Below are 16261 nucleotides of genomic sequence, written 5' to 3'. Positions count from 1 at the left end.
CTTCCTTCCTTCCTTCCTTCCTTCCTTCCTTCCTTCCTTCCTTCCTTTCTTTTTTTAACACAGCTTAGTTGCTATGCAGAGGCTCAGCGCTCCTGCACGGGGATCAGTTCCAGACTTTGGTTTGATTTGAAACAAGTCTAGCAAATTTGCCTGAATGTGATTTCAAAAGGTTTTCCTATTTCTCTCATCAGGAGATTGAAGGAAGGTGAAAAGCAAGTCACTATTTGAGTTCAAATGATACTGCTCTGATTTTTCATAAGTATTTGGTATGACTGAGTAGACGACCACTACCCCTCCGAAACGCTGCAATAGCTCGCGAGGACCGGGTCTCGGGGAGCTAATTTCAAAATGCAGATTACTTATACTTGCAGATAAAGTCTCTTTCTTCCGGGGCGCCTGGGTGGCTCAGTTGGTTAAGCGACTGCCTTCGGCTCAGATCATGATCCTGGAGTCCTGGGATTGAGTCCCGCATCGGGCTCCCTGCTCAGCGGGGGGCCTGCTTCTCCCTCTGACCCTCTTCCCTCTTGTGCTGTCTCTCATTCTCTCTCTCAAATAAATAAATAAAATCTTTAAAAAAAAAAAGTCTCTTTCTTCCATTCTTACTTTTCATTCAGTCTTTCTCTTTCACGTTCTCTCTCCATATCACGTTGAATAGATGTGACTCAAAAAGGTAATGGCAATTGCGCTCATCTTAATTTAGCAAAGAGAGAAAGAGCAAGAGAGAAATGAGTATAATTTGCAGATCTGAGCGCAGGTCATTACAGGTGTGTTATATTAGTGTATTCATGAGCCTCCCGGGACAGGCATGCTGAGATATCCAATAACTTTCTTAATGTGTAATTACACACCAACGGACTATAATTGATTAATTGAAAAGAGAATGTAGGCAGATGTGAGGGCAAGACTTCTGCTGCTCATTAAATGAATATGTCCTTGCTTCTCTTTAATAAGTTAAGTGGAACTACTCAAAAGCAATTAAGTCAGTAGTGAAATTCATTAAATTTTAAGTAATTATTGGTATTAAATTCTGTAATAAAATCCAAGACTTTGCGTAGTTCTATTTCAAAAAGAAGTATGACAATTCTGTGGGACCAATGCAGCAGAATGAGGGTTCCAGAGAAAACTACACCTTGGACCCATTGATATTTTGTGTGAAAATCACCTGAGAGAAAAAGAGAAAGAAATGGGGGTTGTGGGTGGGGGAAGGCATTCTGGAACCTCTGCTGACTATCCTAGACTAGCCAGAATGAGTGTGTCCCTTAACCCTAGGAAGGTAGTGGTGTTTCTGAAGTCATTCTTTCACTTAAAATCTTAATCTACAGAGTTCAAAGGGAATGGAAAAAAATACCTGTTTTTCACTCTAATGCCTTCAGTACTCCTTTTGCTATCTTCTCTAGTAGTTAAATTCAAACATAAACATGAATTATAAGGAGTTAAATGTGATTTGGAGAAAATTCTTTCCAGGCTCTATTCTTTCGTTTGGGAAACAAACCTGAGCTTTTGGGGTTGGAGGGAGAGGTTGAGGTATGCCATAGCTTAGGGAGTGGCCACAGATTGTCCTCAGAACCCGTAAGTGGCTTCCACACCTTCTGCCACTGTTCATTCTGCCCAGGCAACTGGACAACTTAGAAATGTGTCAGACAGGAACTCAACTCAGCCAATGCACGGCATTCCAGACATTCCTGACAACTCCCCAGACACAGGGGAGAACTTGGCGTCTGGGCCGGCTGTGGAAAAGTGCCAACTGGGAGCCACACCGGTACGGTTTGTTCATTCATTCCTACAGTTAGTATTTCTTGAGCACCTAGTCAAAGCTTTTTAAAGATGACTTTATAGCAGTCTCTATCTATATCGTGTATATATATAATACAAAGTAAACGTAGAAAGATCTTGTGAAGTGAGGAGTGGAATCCTGTAAAAATGTAGTCCATTTCGTACCCGCTCAGGCTGATCTGGTGCCCTGCACATAGTAGGCACTCAGTACGAGTTTGCTGACTGAACGATGGAAGAAATCGACAATGTGGGACGTGAAGAAAGCATGATAGCATGAAAGCACTTGCATACAATTCCCTATTTAATTTTTGGAAACAGTTCACATTAGACATGTTAATGCTTGGCCAGGATAAGCCAAAGAGATGGTGATGATGGCTATTGAGAGGGAAGGAGAACTGATTCCAGAACCTTCATCTACTCCCAGGCTTCTGCTCTAACCATCAGCATCCTTAATAGTCCTGTCAATTCTTTCTTGCAATAGAAAACTGAAAATGTAAACCCACGTATTGTGGTCATTTTTTTAAAAAACGGTAGATTCAACCACATTTTTTTTAAAACTTGTACTTCCAAATCTAAATATAACTGTGTATGGTTAGTTGCACAATTTAAAAAGAAGGGATTGTACTTTTATTGTTTGCTGGGGCTGACACTTTGAGGATGTTGAGAGCCAGTCTCCTACATACAAGGCTGCAAGGCTGCCGGTCCCCATCATGGACCCTGTGAGAAGCATCTCCACAGCCGACTGACTAGACACAGAGAGAGAGCAGGGAGATATGTGACTCACCATTCCCAGCGGGAGGGAGAAAAGCATTTTATGTATACCCTCATTTCTGTTGGAAGAAAAAAATTCCAATCCTCACACACACTGTAATTTTAGAAAGCATAACTAAAGCTAAAACTAAATTAGACTAACTAGGTATATTAGGCTCAGAAAGAAAAAAAATCAGGGCACAAGGAAAGACATTAGGTCTCATTTTCTGTTCGCATGTTTTTCTGTTGTAATGGGCAATTATTGTCCCACAGCTCATTTTAATCTTGAACCCTGATAATCTGTGTAGGGGCAGCCCAACTATTTCAAAGAGAAGTTCTAGCCCAGGGAACATGCTCTCCAGCTTTCTTGTGTTCACTAAATGAGGTTTTCCTCACACTGTGTTGGAACTTTGTTTCTTTGTTTTCCATTTTTACAACTGTAACAGGTCCCAAATATATTCCAGACAGCTAAATCAGACCAAAGGAAAACTGATTTATCAAATCAATAATTATGTGCCTAATTTGATATATTCTGAAACTTACAAGCATATGAATAAAGAAGATGGCCAAAGAAGTGGGTGATGGTGTTCATTTCCAAAAGAAAAGTGGAGTTTTAAAGGGTCAGGTAATTAGAATAACTAGAAATGTAGGATTATAAAAATTTTAATTTGAGGGAATAAATAGCATATCCTTTTTGTATGAGACTTTCTCCCCCAAAGCCATTTGATATTATTTTAATGTTCTATCTTAGTAAACTCAATATATTTAATAAATTGTTTTTTATTTGATGAAGATCTTTAAAATTTTTAGGGTCATTCCTGAATAAATACCAGTTCTCCTTCTAGAATCCTGAACATGCAAGGTATGAAGAATAAGCCAGGTCCATATAATCAAAAGCTACGTATAAGATTTTTGTCTTCATTAAAAAAAAAAAAAAAAAGGATTCTACACTTGTGGTTGAGCATAGCATACTGCAGAGTTGTCCAACCACACTATGTTATATACCTGAAATTCATGTAACATTGCGTCAACTATACTCAAATAAATAAATAAATAAAAGGATTCTGAAGAGTCATGTGGATTTTATTTATTGGCATGTCCTTCCTTCTCTTAAAAGTTGAGTACCGAAGAGGGATTTTATTCCCTTTATTAGTTACCTTTTATTGACTGCTTATTATATGCTAGGCATTTTATATGTATTATCTCATTTAGATTTGACATCAATCCTAAACAGCTATTATTTCTGTTTTACAGATGCAGAAACTGACTTTCCCAAGACTACAAAGCTAGTAACCACATAGCCAGGAAGTGGACCAAGTCAATGTGAGTCCAGGGCACAGACACCACATTGCCTCTGTGCTGTTCTCTAAGGGAAGAGACTATTACATTCTTGTTAATGGAGGTTCTACCCTTCTTTAAATAATCCAAAATTAAGAACCTCCCGTTTGTATTTTTACAGTTCCAATCACACTGATCCCTGAATCATCCTGGATCGCAAATATGTGAAACGTCAGGGTCTTGCTTCTACTTTGATCTTGTTTTTGCCACTGACCACACTAGCTACTTACTCAATTAAGACTGTTATCCAAAATCTAAATTTATAAGAAAATTGGCATGAGATGAAGTCTTTGCCTGTTATTTATATTAGCATGGTCATAAGAACTGGTGACCAATATTTTTGGCCAGCCATTTGCAGTCTCTTGCCTTTCCAGCTGTGAGAAGCCTTTGTCCTCCTCACCGTGTGCCTGGACCGTACTAACCACCTTCCAGAAGTCTCCCCATTCCCGTCCTCCAAACTGTGAAAGCACTGCTTTCATAATAGTACTTCCTGGCTCAGGTACCTATGACAGACCCCCACATCCTAAAACACCAAATGTGAAATTAGCTGCCTGTTTCTCACTGTTTTTATTATCTGACCACAACCTACCAAGTTAACTCCTCTCACCCGGCATGTCCGGCAGCCTCTCAACTGGCCCTCGCTAAGTGCTCGCTGCTCACCTCCTTCATCATCATTCCCCACCCAGTCTTCTCTTTCTCTGGGATACCTTTATATTGCACACTCACCCTCCAAGGACCAGCCCAGGCCCCGCCTCCTCTGAACATCTACTCTTGATGACTCCATCCTAGCATCTCTTCCCATCCCTTTGCTTCCTTATTGCATACAGAATACTTTAATATGTATTTCTATTCTCTAATCAGCATACCACCCATCTGGCACTTTGCTATTCACTGGAAGTTCATTGTTCATATAAGGACAGTTTGTTTATAAACTCCTTATGAGAAGGATCCACATTTTATACGTTGTTTGCACTGCGACACATGACTTTTAAGCACAGCACTGGAGAAACTGAAAGATAGCTGTCTTCAAAATCTTGGTCACACACACACATATCATAACTTCCTACTCTCATACTCATTCCCCTTTTTCAGATGTGTGTCCATGACACTAAAACCCAGATTTTTTAAAAAGGTTTTAAATCTTTATAGACATTGCACTACATTATTGACATTGTCTTCATGCAGTGTATACAAAAGAAGAAATTAGAGATATAAGAAACTGTTCAGACCAAAATAACCAGGAAGAATATATCCCTTGAGAAAAGGTCTTTTGGGTTTGAATTATCAGGACCGGCTGTCTCCACTGCTATAGCTCAATTTCCAACCTGGCTGATTGGACGACAGTCAGAACACTGTCTAAAAATCAAAATGCTAAGGAAAAATGAAAATAAATATTTCATTACAACTTTATTTTTCTATGTTATTTATTTTATGTATTCAAATGTAAACATCAAATTATTATAGAAAAAATACTGCATAAATGAGATACGTTAAATGCCATAGGCTGATAAGCACTTCTGTAATGCTCTAGTTTATTTTCATTTTCCCTTATATATGTATCCACACTTCCACATAGGATATAACAATCTGCCTTCATATAGCATATTTTATACATATATATGCAACAATGTCACATATTTTCAAAATTCAAGGTATCTGGCAAATATATAAATATTTCTCTAAGCCAAAAATTCCTCACACATTTATCAGACAATTTAGAAGTTAAAAGCACCACTGATTGAAATGGATATGTAACAGAGGCTCTCCAAGTATTTTACATATTGTAATAATCTGGACACTTTACATGTAAAGCTAATTATCCTAGCACAGTGAACAATATTTAAATATTGCCCTCTTTCCACCTCAGGCTTTGACACTTAAAAATGTTTGTATGGGTTTCCCCTCTTTGTTCACACAAAGAAGTGTGTAACAGATCCTGCTGCCATATCAAAATCAGATTCAAAATTTCCATGAAAACGAAACCAAACCATATTGAGATCTGACCACTATAAAACAGCAGAGTATTTCACATAATGAAGTTCAGGGTATAACGTTACCTATACAAGTTGATATCCTGGATGTGGATTATGAAACTTGAAGTGTAGAAAATGCACCCATGTGTAAGTAGGTTGGGAACTTCTCTAGGAGATGTTGGTGATGGTGACAATGATGGGTAAAGGCCTCCTGATTTATAAAAAACATACTTTATCCTAATGTAACCTACAGTGTGTTTTATCAGGAAAAAGAAAGAAATCATCACTCTTCTACCAATGTACCTTTATGAATTTTCAAGAGAAATATTGGTGGATGTGCAATCCATGGTAGAACATTAAGGAATTTTATGGATAATTAAGGGAAAAGTTGTGCTTATTATTTTAAACCTGGCTTATCTAGGGTCTGTCTTAACTGGTTCAACATTTTCCTTGAGAAAATGAACAAGCCATCTGTCAGCTCCACTGAAGGGAAAGTATACAGCAGTAACATGCTCAGCCGCGACGACCACAAGCCAGCTCCCCACTTGAACTTGTCAGTGGCCGATGCACAATCCAGAGCCAACCATAAGCATTTCGCTTTTACCTGAACTAGAGCCAGGGGGATATGTTACTACATGCATTCATTAAACAAATAATCATCGAGCACCGACCTCCACAGTTCATGGAATCCACATCATCATCGGTTGTTAAGATACCATTATTTTATACCACTCCCAGGGAAAAACACTGCCAATTAAAAAAATGACAGGTCACCAACTATAATCTGCAATCCCATTTCTGAGATGTTAAACTGGTAGGGGGAGAAAGTGCATTTTACAATCCATGAAATGTGCTGTGGGCAAGCGCCTGCTCAGGGATACAGTGAGGGAAGAGAAAGCTCCTCCCCCACAGAGCTCTCAGCCAAAGGGAGCCTCATCAGGACTTAAATAGAGGCTCCTCTCCTGGTTGTATGTGGTCATGCAGTAGGAGAAGAGATCCCTCCAGGAAGGCCTGACATCTCAGACCAGAAGACTGGGAAGTGTACAAAATACGTGATTATGAAAGAGACTTCAAGCCAAATGCCATGAGAAAATACTTTCTTTTAAGGATTCTTGTTTGCCTGAATCTGTCCGTTTGCAGCTTACTCATGGGCTTTTATCTTCCTTCTTCCCTTTCAAAATTCCTTCTCACCAGTCCCCTATCACCCCCACATCACCGTCTCCAATTTCTTGCCTCCCTTATTACTCACATATGTCAGTCTTCTCAACTCCAAATATTTTTCATACCCTTTCCCTTTTTCTCCCAAGAGAATTTGGTTAGCTTGTTCTTCTAGCCATAAACCAAACACGTGACTGAATATGATGAATTTTAGTTCTGGCTGGTTACTTGTGTGCTTTTATATTGATAATTGATATCCAATCTGATTTTCTGGATTTGCTTGATATATGACTGAGAGTTTCTGTGAAGCCACCAGAGGTGACTTTTCTTTGGTATTTTAGGTAATTGTTCAGTTCTAGCAATTAAAGCAATGAGGAAGGATATGACTGACATATCCTCTGACTCTGGGTAATGGTCAGAAATCTCGAAGGATATAGATCAGCTCCCTTTCAGGAATAAAACAGTACTAAATCAAAAGGGATCAGCCCTTTTTTAAATGGCCTTACTGATCATGAAAAGAATCCAAATCTTCAAAAGAAGACATAGCACTTATCATACATAATCTATTGCTGTCAGATTTTTAAAAATAATATACTCAAATGCTTATATCATATTGAAAAAGATATTTTCTATAGTCTACCAAACTAAAAAACATGTACTTTGGTTCCTTTCCCCACAATTTATTATACAGTTGGGCATTCTCCAACATTACAGGCCTTTCTGAATAAATTCCCCTTCCTGACATTCTCATAGGTGTTCTTTCTGGCTTCAGAACTCTCCCAAAGAATTGTTACTATAAAGAAGCTAGAAAGAGTGATTCTGAATTAATTTCTTAATTCCTTCATTCCACCAGTATAGATTGAATACCTTCTCTAGCCCTGGAATGGAAGGGTGTATCAGACCTGGTCCCTACCCTGAGAAGACAGCAGTGAGTCTTGGTGTGAGCAAAGGTCAGAGAGATATGGGTCAAACCTTGACTCTGCACCTGCTCATTGGATCCCCTTTCCACCCCCACTGCAAGGAACATAACACCTCTGAATTTTAACCTCCCCACCTGTAAAGTAGAAATAACAATTGCTGTTTAGCAAAGTTATGGAGAATGAAGGGTCTAAAGGAAAGTGTATAAAGACCAAGCACAGTGCTGGCATATTGGAGACTCCCCACAAAGGATGATTTCTTGTCTCCTTTCCTTAACAGCCACAGCCATTTGCTACTGTAGATATTCCCAAGTATAAATTAAATTTTTTCCTTTGCTTTGCACTTAATTTCTTAGTTGCATACTTCCAAGATTAACAATTTTACTACTAAATGGTAGGGCAAGATGAAGGGGTCTTGGATCATGTAGAGAGTCTTCCTGAGGTTATATTTAAAAAAAAAAAAAAAAAAAAAAAAGCTTAGCTCTAAGAATTATCTGCAAATATATCTTGTCCTCCTCATTGTTCACAAGGAAATTTTGTGGCTTTTGCATGCAAATGTGCACATCCAAGACTTTCAGATAATCTATTGCTGGAGAATGTGGCCAAGTATGGTATCCTATGATGTGTTTGAAAAGAAGCAGGCTTGGAAGAAATAATCATAATCATAATCACAACAACACTGATTGAGTACCAACTGTTTGCCAAATACTGTTCTAAGAACCTTATGGTTGTTCATTCATTTGGACCTCATACCAATCCCACTGGACAGATATTGTCCTCATTTTACAGACGAGGACATGGACATGCTGTGACTTGCCCAAGGTCACACAGCCAATGGGTGGAGTAGTGGAGATTCCTGAATCCGAACCAAACAGTCTAGCTCAAGAGTCCAAGCTCTTCAATACAACACCATACTATATTTTGAAAGTTCTCTTTTCAAAAAAAGTATTCCAATATTGCAGTAACTCACAAAGCAGCAATATCTGCTATGCAGCCAACAGGCATCTCTAGGGCCTTCAGCATAAATAGGCAAGTGGGTAAATGCTCAAGGGTTTCTCTGAAGCTAAAATATTACATACGGGTTTCTATGCAAACCAACTGAGAAGAGACTCTAGTGAGAAAATAAGGGCAGGTACTTCCAGCATCTGCATTAAGATTTCATTTAAACTAATGCCACCTTCTAGTTCCATTTTATTAGTCATAAGGCTAACATTTATTGAATTTTTACTGTAAGATGCATACTCTTATACATAATCCCATTTACTCCTCAAACCAATCCTATCAGGTACGTACTGTTTATTCTCACTTTGTTGATAGCAACACTGAAGCTCAGGGCAGATAGGGGCTTGCCCTGGCTGCACAGCCGGGGGTGTGCAGAGCAGGCACTGGGACACCCACTCTTATCTGCCACACCACACTGTCTCCCTTGGAGTACACAGGGTCCTCCACACCTCTCTCTGGCTCTAAGAACCACTGTGATGTACTGCGTGGGAAGTCAGCATGAAAACCAAACCGTCATGCCTCTGACCTTTCCGTGCAATGGCCCAGAAACCAGAAAGGCAAAGATCTCCATGGCTTGGAAAAGGGAGCCTGCCGAGGACCAAGGGTCTCCGATCAAATCGAGGGTCCCCGATCAAACTGAGGGTCCCTAACCCCAAGAAATGTCCTTATACGAGTGCAGAAGCTGGGGAACGCTAGCCCTTATCCAAGTGGCTTCTCCCCCAAATAAAGAAACTAAAAAGAGAGAGTTGAAATGGGTTTGCCTAGTTGGGGAGTGAAGGGAGATGGTCTACCGCGGTGCAGAGGGTCTTTGTACAGGAGAAGAAGCAGGCTCCGAACCATAAGTGTACGGCAGCAAGGAAACCAAGAGGCTGGCGAGAAAGAGAAGCAGAAAACCAGAGCCCGTGAAACACTAGCACCTACGGAAACAGAGGGCTGTGTGGGTGGAACACGACAGCCCGAGCAGAACACACCCCCTCTGCCTCTGCCCAAGAAGAGAGGTCTTGCTGCAGGGCGTCACCGTGCCACCTCCATTGGAACTGCCCCTTGCTTAGTCTAATGTTGGTCCTTCTCTTTCTAAAAAGTTCTATTTTTCTAAAACATATTTCAAAAAACTGTAGGAGCCCAGTTTGGGGCAAAACAGCACCAGACTAAAGGGATCTGGAGGGTGGGTGTGAAATGGTGGGAGAGGCCCACTCTCTCTAGATAGCAACTGGTCCCTGGGGTTTTCTGGGTCATTGACGTGTTTGGGGCTGTTACAATGACTATTTCGGGAAACTGGTACACGGCATACTACATACACAAATGTCATATGATATTTTATTTGATGTGACGGAAGTCCAAGTGTGTCACCACGAATTTACATTCTCAGTGCTTTGTGCTGCTCAGCTGTAACATCAAAGCAACTGCTAACTTCAAACTGAGCAGGGCCATGAATCTAGCTTTCTGTTAAACCAAGTGTTAAGCGGAGGGTCTTTGGTTAATTACACCTATTTTGAAGAGCCCATCAAGTTTCAAATGAAATGTGGCTGTTTCTATCACCTTTTCAGGGCGGCGGGGGGGGGGGGGGGAGGTAGGCAGTTCTCATTAAGTCTCCATGATCTAGCAGAAAAGTTCTAGCACTAACTAATATGTGACCACAACCCCAGAATTACCCCTCGCTGATGTTGTGAGGCCAACATATGCTCATGAGCTGGGCTGAGTTGCAAAGAGATCTGATTTTATTTTTAAATAAATACATTTAGAACCAGGGCCCTCACTGGCCAAGTCACTACTGACATTGTGGTGTGTTGTTTTACCTTCAGGGCTTTTTAAACTAGATCTGATTGTCCAAGACTTGCAAGGCTGTACTGAGGAGGGAGGCAAGAGCACACTGCATAACCAAGAGTCATTTGTTTTATGCGTACTTAGTCCCAAAGCTCCAATTCCCAATTTAACCAGTGTCAACAGATTCTTTCTACCCAGAAAAGTGGGGGAGCTAAAGTCTTTACCAAAAAAGAAGTAAAAAAGCTTCTTTGTTTACAGTCCTTCAGCATAATAGAAGGGGGATGGGGTGGGTACAGGATAAAACGATAGATGAAGCCAAGATTAATAGTTGATCGTTGTTGAAGCTAGGTGATAGGTACAGGGGAGTCCATGACATCATCTCTCTACTCTTGTGCATGCTAGTGATTTTCCATAATAATTTTTTTAAATCCACAGAAGTACTAGGAATTTCCATGAAGTAGAGCTACTGAAGTCCAAACCTGATAGCGATGGTGTCCTGTGCAAATAAACCAGCTTGCCAGCTCAACCCCTTCTCCTTCAGGTACTCTATACTCCGGTCAACTCAGGTGCCACCTACTGGTGGCTCACCTAGTCTATACTCTCCCACCTCCTTGCCTTTGCCACGCTATTTCCCTCGGCTTAGAATGCCCCCTTTCCTCGGCTCCAACTATCAAAATCCAACCATGGAAGGCCTAGGTGAAAGGTATCCTCCTCCTTTGTTAAGTCTCTAATTACTACATTTGGAAATAATCTCTTCCTCCTTTGTACTCCAGAACTTTGCTGGTGCTCTCTTGGGCACAGCCAACTGTGTAATGATAACAATCATGGCAATAAGAAGAATCATAATAGCAGCTAATTCATACTGTGTATGAGGCATTTTAAATATGTCATCGCTCTCAAGCCTTACAATATCTTCTGAGGTTATTACCTTTTATTATCACACTCTACAGATGAAGATCTGAGGTTCAGAGAGGTCTAAGAGGATCCACTGTGATGTAATGCCAGATGTGTCACCATAAATTTTAAGCCTTTGTGCTTATGATCCTTAGTGATACCACCAGAGTAATATAGCATAAGTTAAAGTCTGGCTGGGGCAAAACTGTAACTTTCAGGAAGACCTGAGAGCCCACGTTCCTGATGACTACAATACGGTATATGCCTGTTCCTCCTATTGAATTGTAAGCTCCTTCAGAGAAGGGACTGTGCCTTTTTCCATTTCGTGTCCCCCAAAAGCACTGTGTAGTACAATTCCATGTATACAGAAGATGCTCAATAATGTCTTGCTAGTTGAACAATGTATTAATACAAAGCAGTTCTGCCTAAGGACCATGTCCAACGTTTATAACCCAACTTTTGTCTACCTTCACAAGGAAATGAGATGGACAGATCAGCCCATAGATGATCTGCCTAAGTATCTCTCCTCCCCACCACCTCTGTTCACAGGCCACAAAACTAAAATGGTTTTCATCTTCTCCCTACACTGGCATTCTAAGTGACCAGAAAGAATTCTTCCCTGATGCTATTCTTATGTAGCCTCCCAGCTGTGGACTCCTTCCCCCACCCTCTGTAAAACTCCCACCCCTGACAGCCCTAGGAAAAGCCAAAGGGAGTCAGACTTTGTCTCGGTGATGACTTGGGAATCTGGAACTGAGGAAAAACAGGCTGATTTCCCCCTTGAGTTTCCTTACTCTTATTTCTCCTTTCAGACTTCCTAAATCTGCTTTCTTCCCAACCCAATTACACGAGGTTGTTGTTGCTGTTCTTTGATTATATTTTTGACCTCCTTCCTGAATGCAGTGATGCTCTCTGGACTGGCCTTGAGAACACCTTGGGAGTAGGCTTGGGTGCCTTCAGTTCCTTCCCCCAAACCCTCTCAACATTCCTCTTCTTTTAGCTACAGGTCTTCTCCCTCTAAGGACCCAGCTTCTGCTGTATTTCTGCAAGGTCTTACTCCCAGCTGGCTTTTAAGAACTGAGAAGGTCCTGGATGATGAGGTGTGAGCTCATAATATGATAAAGGTCCTCCTTTCCCTATAGCTCATATATGAATATGAGCATTGTAACTGAGGAAAAGAAGAGGAGAGAAGGCCTTCTAGTCCCCAAAGAATGAGGCAATAATGGTAAAGGGACCAGCAATGGAGGTGAAGTTTGGGGCAGAGGCTAGTCACCTGTGCCTGGCTCTAAATGTTCCCTCTTCTGGACTCCCACAAGCTGTGTTCCTGGAGTGTTAATGTGATGTGAATTTCTATAGCTTCTTTTACTGAAGGTTATTTGCCTTGGTCATAGATTTAGCTCTGCCAGTAAAATATCCTGGTGTGTGTGTGTGTGTGTGTGTGCATGTGTACCTATCTATGAAGAGGTAGATGGGGCTACACTGAATTGTGTTATATCAAACAGTCTCAAGCTTTATCTAATGTCACTCATCTTGACAGCCTTGCATTTTCAAAATTAATAAAAAGCATAAGGAAGCTGCTGCACAATCACCAACCAAAGAATCTTGGCCACCAAGCTAAATATCTAGTCATCTGTGTTTTACATTAAGTGTGAAGGCACATATCACAGTTTGGGATTTAAATGGAAAAATCAATACCCTACAGGAGTCTCCAGTTGCACAGCAGATTTTTCTATCAGCCAATGCTTTGTTTGTCAGTGCCTTCTGATTACACATCCTTGTGCATTCCAGGCATGGATTTTGCTTTGCTTCTGTTTAGGTTACTTAACCCTCTTCCAAGAAGCAGAGGCTGGGGGTGTGGGGGAGAGGGCGGAGACAATAAACAGTCACTAATAAAGTCTGAGGCAAGGTCCAAGCTACCTGGCCAGGGCACTTTCTGTCAGCCCCTGTGGTCCAGAGGGTTAGCTGCGTAGCCCTGTGTCCTGATCGCTGGGAGCCTAGAAGCAACCTGTGGCCCCAGTGTTTTCTCCCAAGGGCCATCGGCATCCCCCACGGGGTTCCTCCACTTTCTAAACACACCGCTGCTCTTGCTGCAGGGAATTATGCAAGATGGCTCTTAAGCTAAGAAAGCACTTTGGAGCGGACTTGCAATCTTTTTTCATGAAGTCTTTAAAAATTTGCTCTAAGCTGCACTAAGAAAACTCCAAGGACTTCCTATTTCTCTCTTAAGAATGTACAAGTCTCTTTCATATAGAAACATAACTTCTCCGGGCTTCATAACCAGCCAAACACCACTGTTTCTCTTGCAGTTGAAAAAATTAAATTTCTCCTTGGAGAAATAAGCTTACTTGTTTTTTCTCTTTACTCTCCTTTTTCCTTTATCACAGAAAAGTATGCTGATGAAAATAAAGCATTTCTAACAGCGACGAGAAGGACAAAGATTATACCAATCTCTCAAAACTACTGCTAACACAATATTGTGTTTAAGCATAGCAATGATTAAACATACATTTTCTCTAAAGATAGCTGGAAAAGATGTTCACATGTATGTCTTACTTCCTCCTATATAAACTGACCACAACCAGGACTCAAGCATGTTCATTTTACCAATAAATATTTTTTTAAAAAATCAAATATGGCATATTACTTTTAACAATTTCTCTAAGAAGAAATAAGATACTCCCCAATGCATTTTGATACCAAAACATAGTATAAATGGCCCACAGCCTAGGGTCTTCTGCTGGATAACCATAGTCATAGGTGAAATACTAAAACGGAAATGAATGAAAAAAGTTTCCCCCAACATAGGTCACGCTAACAGGCCTGGAAGTTGAAGAGCCCTAAGATAAAATATAAGGTGAGCTGAGTTTTCAGAAAAAAAAAAAATTGCATGTATAAGCAGCAAACTGGCCTGCGGATTGGTGGGTCAAGGGACAGGACACAGAGTGAGTGGCGCTATTGTAACCATGCAGTCTGTGGAGCGGGGAAAGGCGTTTCTCACTGGCAACATCCAGCTGCTGCGGCTAGGATGGGTAAGAACGGCATTTTTCTCTCTTCTCCTGCTCTTTGGACACCTTGTTTTTAATGAACAGTTGGTATCAGAGCTAAGTCCAAAGACTGTTACAAGTGGGCTTTCCTAATGTGGAGACCTGGCAGAGCTGAACTGTGTTCGGCCAAAAAACGAAATAGAAATGAGACTACCTCAGAATATAACAACTGAGCATCCTCATTCTCTTTCAGTGTTTTCATTTAGTTGGAGCAAATGTTTTTGCTTTAATGCAACTGAAGAGAAAAGAACATTTAGGGACAACATAGCTAGATCCCTCATAAAGCTTCATTTTCAAAAGCAGTGTTTAAATCTCTAAATAAATGACTATTCATTCTCTGTTTACTTTAGGTAAACAGAAAATGCATTGCGGAGCACTCATTTTCAAAAGCTAATCAAGAACATTAGGTCCCAACAGATTCATTTAATAGAAATATAATAGGCATTCCTGCCTGCTTTTCATCTTGTCTTGCTGTAAATGCTAAAATGAACAGCAAATTAACCCTGCATTGGAACAGAGTCCCTGTCACAGCTGATATCCTCTCTCTCACGACTTGTAAACATCCCTGCATCCTGTCGCTGCTTTGACTTCTCCTACATAGAAAAGCAGAAAGTGCCTGATTGAGTTTGGCAAGAGAGTGTAGGAATACTTGAATTCTAAAGGGAGTACTGCGTGTCAACTCTGCTATCTTTCCTAGCAGAACAAAATATTACCATGTTTTCTCCTAAAATAGTGTACAATTAGGAAGTAGGAGGAGGAGTGGAGGTGGGATTGTTTTTTTCCAAGCTACATATATCAACTGTCTTTCTCTGTATTTTTAACTTTACTAGCCATTCTCCAAATGGCTGGTTATAAACTACTATACAAAACAAGCTAATAAAGACAGGGCCATCCAAGCTCTATAATCAGATATAAAAGATTTGCAAACAATTTGAGATCTTATAATTCATATTCAGTGATATCAGAATTAGCATTTAGAACTCTATACAGAAAAACTATAATACTTCATAAATTATGTAATAATGAACAAACCCTTTCAAAAACTGTTTTCACTGTGCTAAAGTAACATTCTAGACTTGTTGTAAGTATGTTATTCTTACAAGTAGTTCGCAGTTATTCTTGAAGGCAAGCCTTGGAGTTTCCTTAGCATAGTGCTGCTGGGGAAAATTTTCAGCATGTCCATCTTCATCTCTAGCCTGAAGGGAAATATAATGGCCTATTTAGGGACTTACAAATAATGGAAGAAAAAAAAGCTAAAAGCATAACAGCTCAGATCATTAAACAAACGGGAATCCAGAAATAACAACATTATTAAGAAGTTTGTTTAAATACGCAGTACGCCTTTTAGATATCAAAATTTGGGATTTATTTTTCTTTACATAGTTTGGTTTGAACATGCAAATTCATCGTGGTGTAATATTTTAAATGATATGAAGCAAACCAAAATCAAGTAATTTTGTTGGAAATTACCACCACTTCGATCTTCCAGTGACTTTTCGTTGCACATTTAGGATTATATGACATACGTACGTGTTTAAACTTTTTGGCATGCTTAAGCAATCTCTAGATAATGCACTTTAAAAAAATTCTAATAGCAAGGCCATAAGAAAAGCAATTTGCATCGTTATATTTTGCATTGTAATACTAT

At 40.2% G+C, this 16261-nt stretch overlaps 1 protein-coding gene across 1 annotated transcript in view; it reads right to left on the bottom strand.

Moving 5' to 3' along the window:
- Positions 1-16261, bottom strand: part of SOBP (sine oculis binding protein homolog) — a 160001-nt gene that overhangs the window by 50995 nt on the left and 92745 nt on the right. The window contains 1 exon segment of the mRNA XM_034991738.1: positions 15714-15809. Coding sequence (XP_034847629.1) covers positions 15714-15809 — 96 coding nt within the window.

Source organism: Mirounga leonina, unplaced genomic scaffold, assembly GCF_011800145.1.
Source record: "Mirounga leonina isolate KUSES-001 unplaced genomic scaffold, KU_Mleo_1.0 Mir_53, whole genome shotgun sequence".
Lineage (NCBI taxonomy): Eukaryota > Metazoa > Chordata > Mammalia > Carnivora > Phocidae > Mirounga > Mirounga leonina.
Note: the sequence above shows the minus strand (reverse complement) of the source record. Positions and strands in the feature narration are given on the sequence as shown.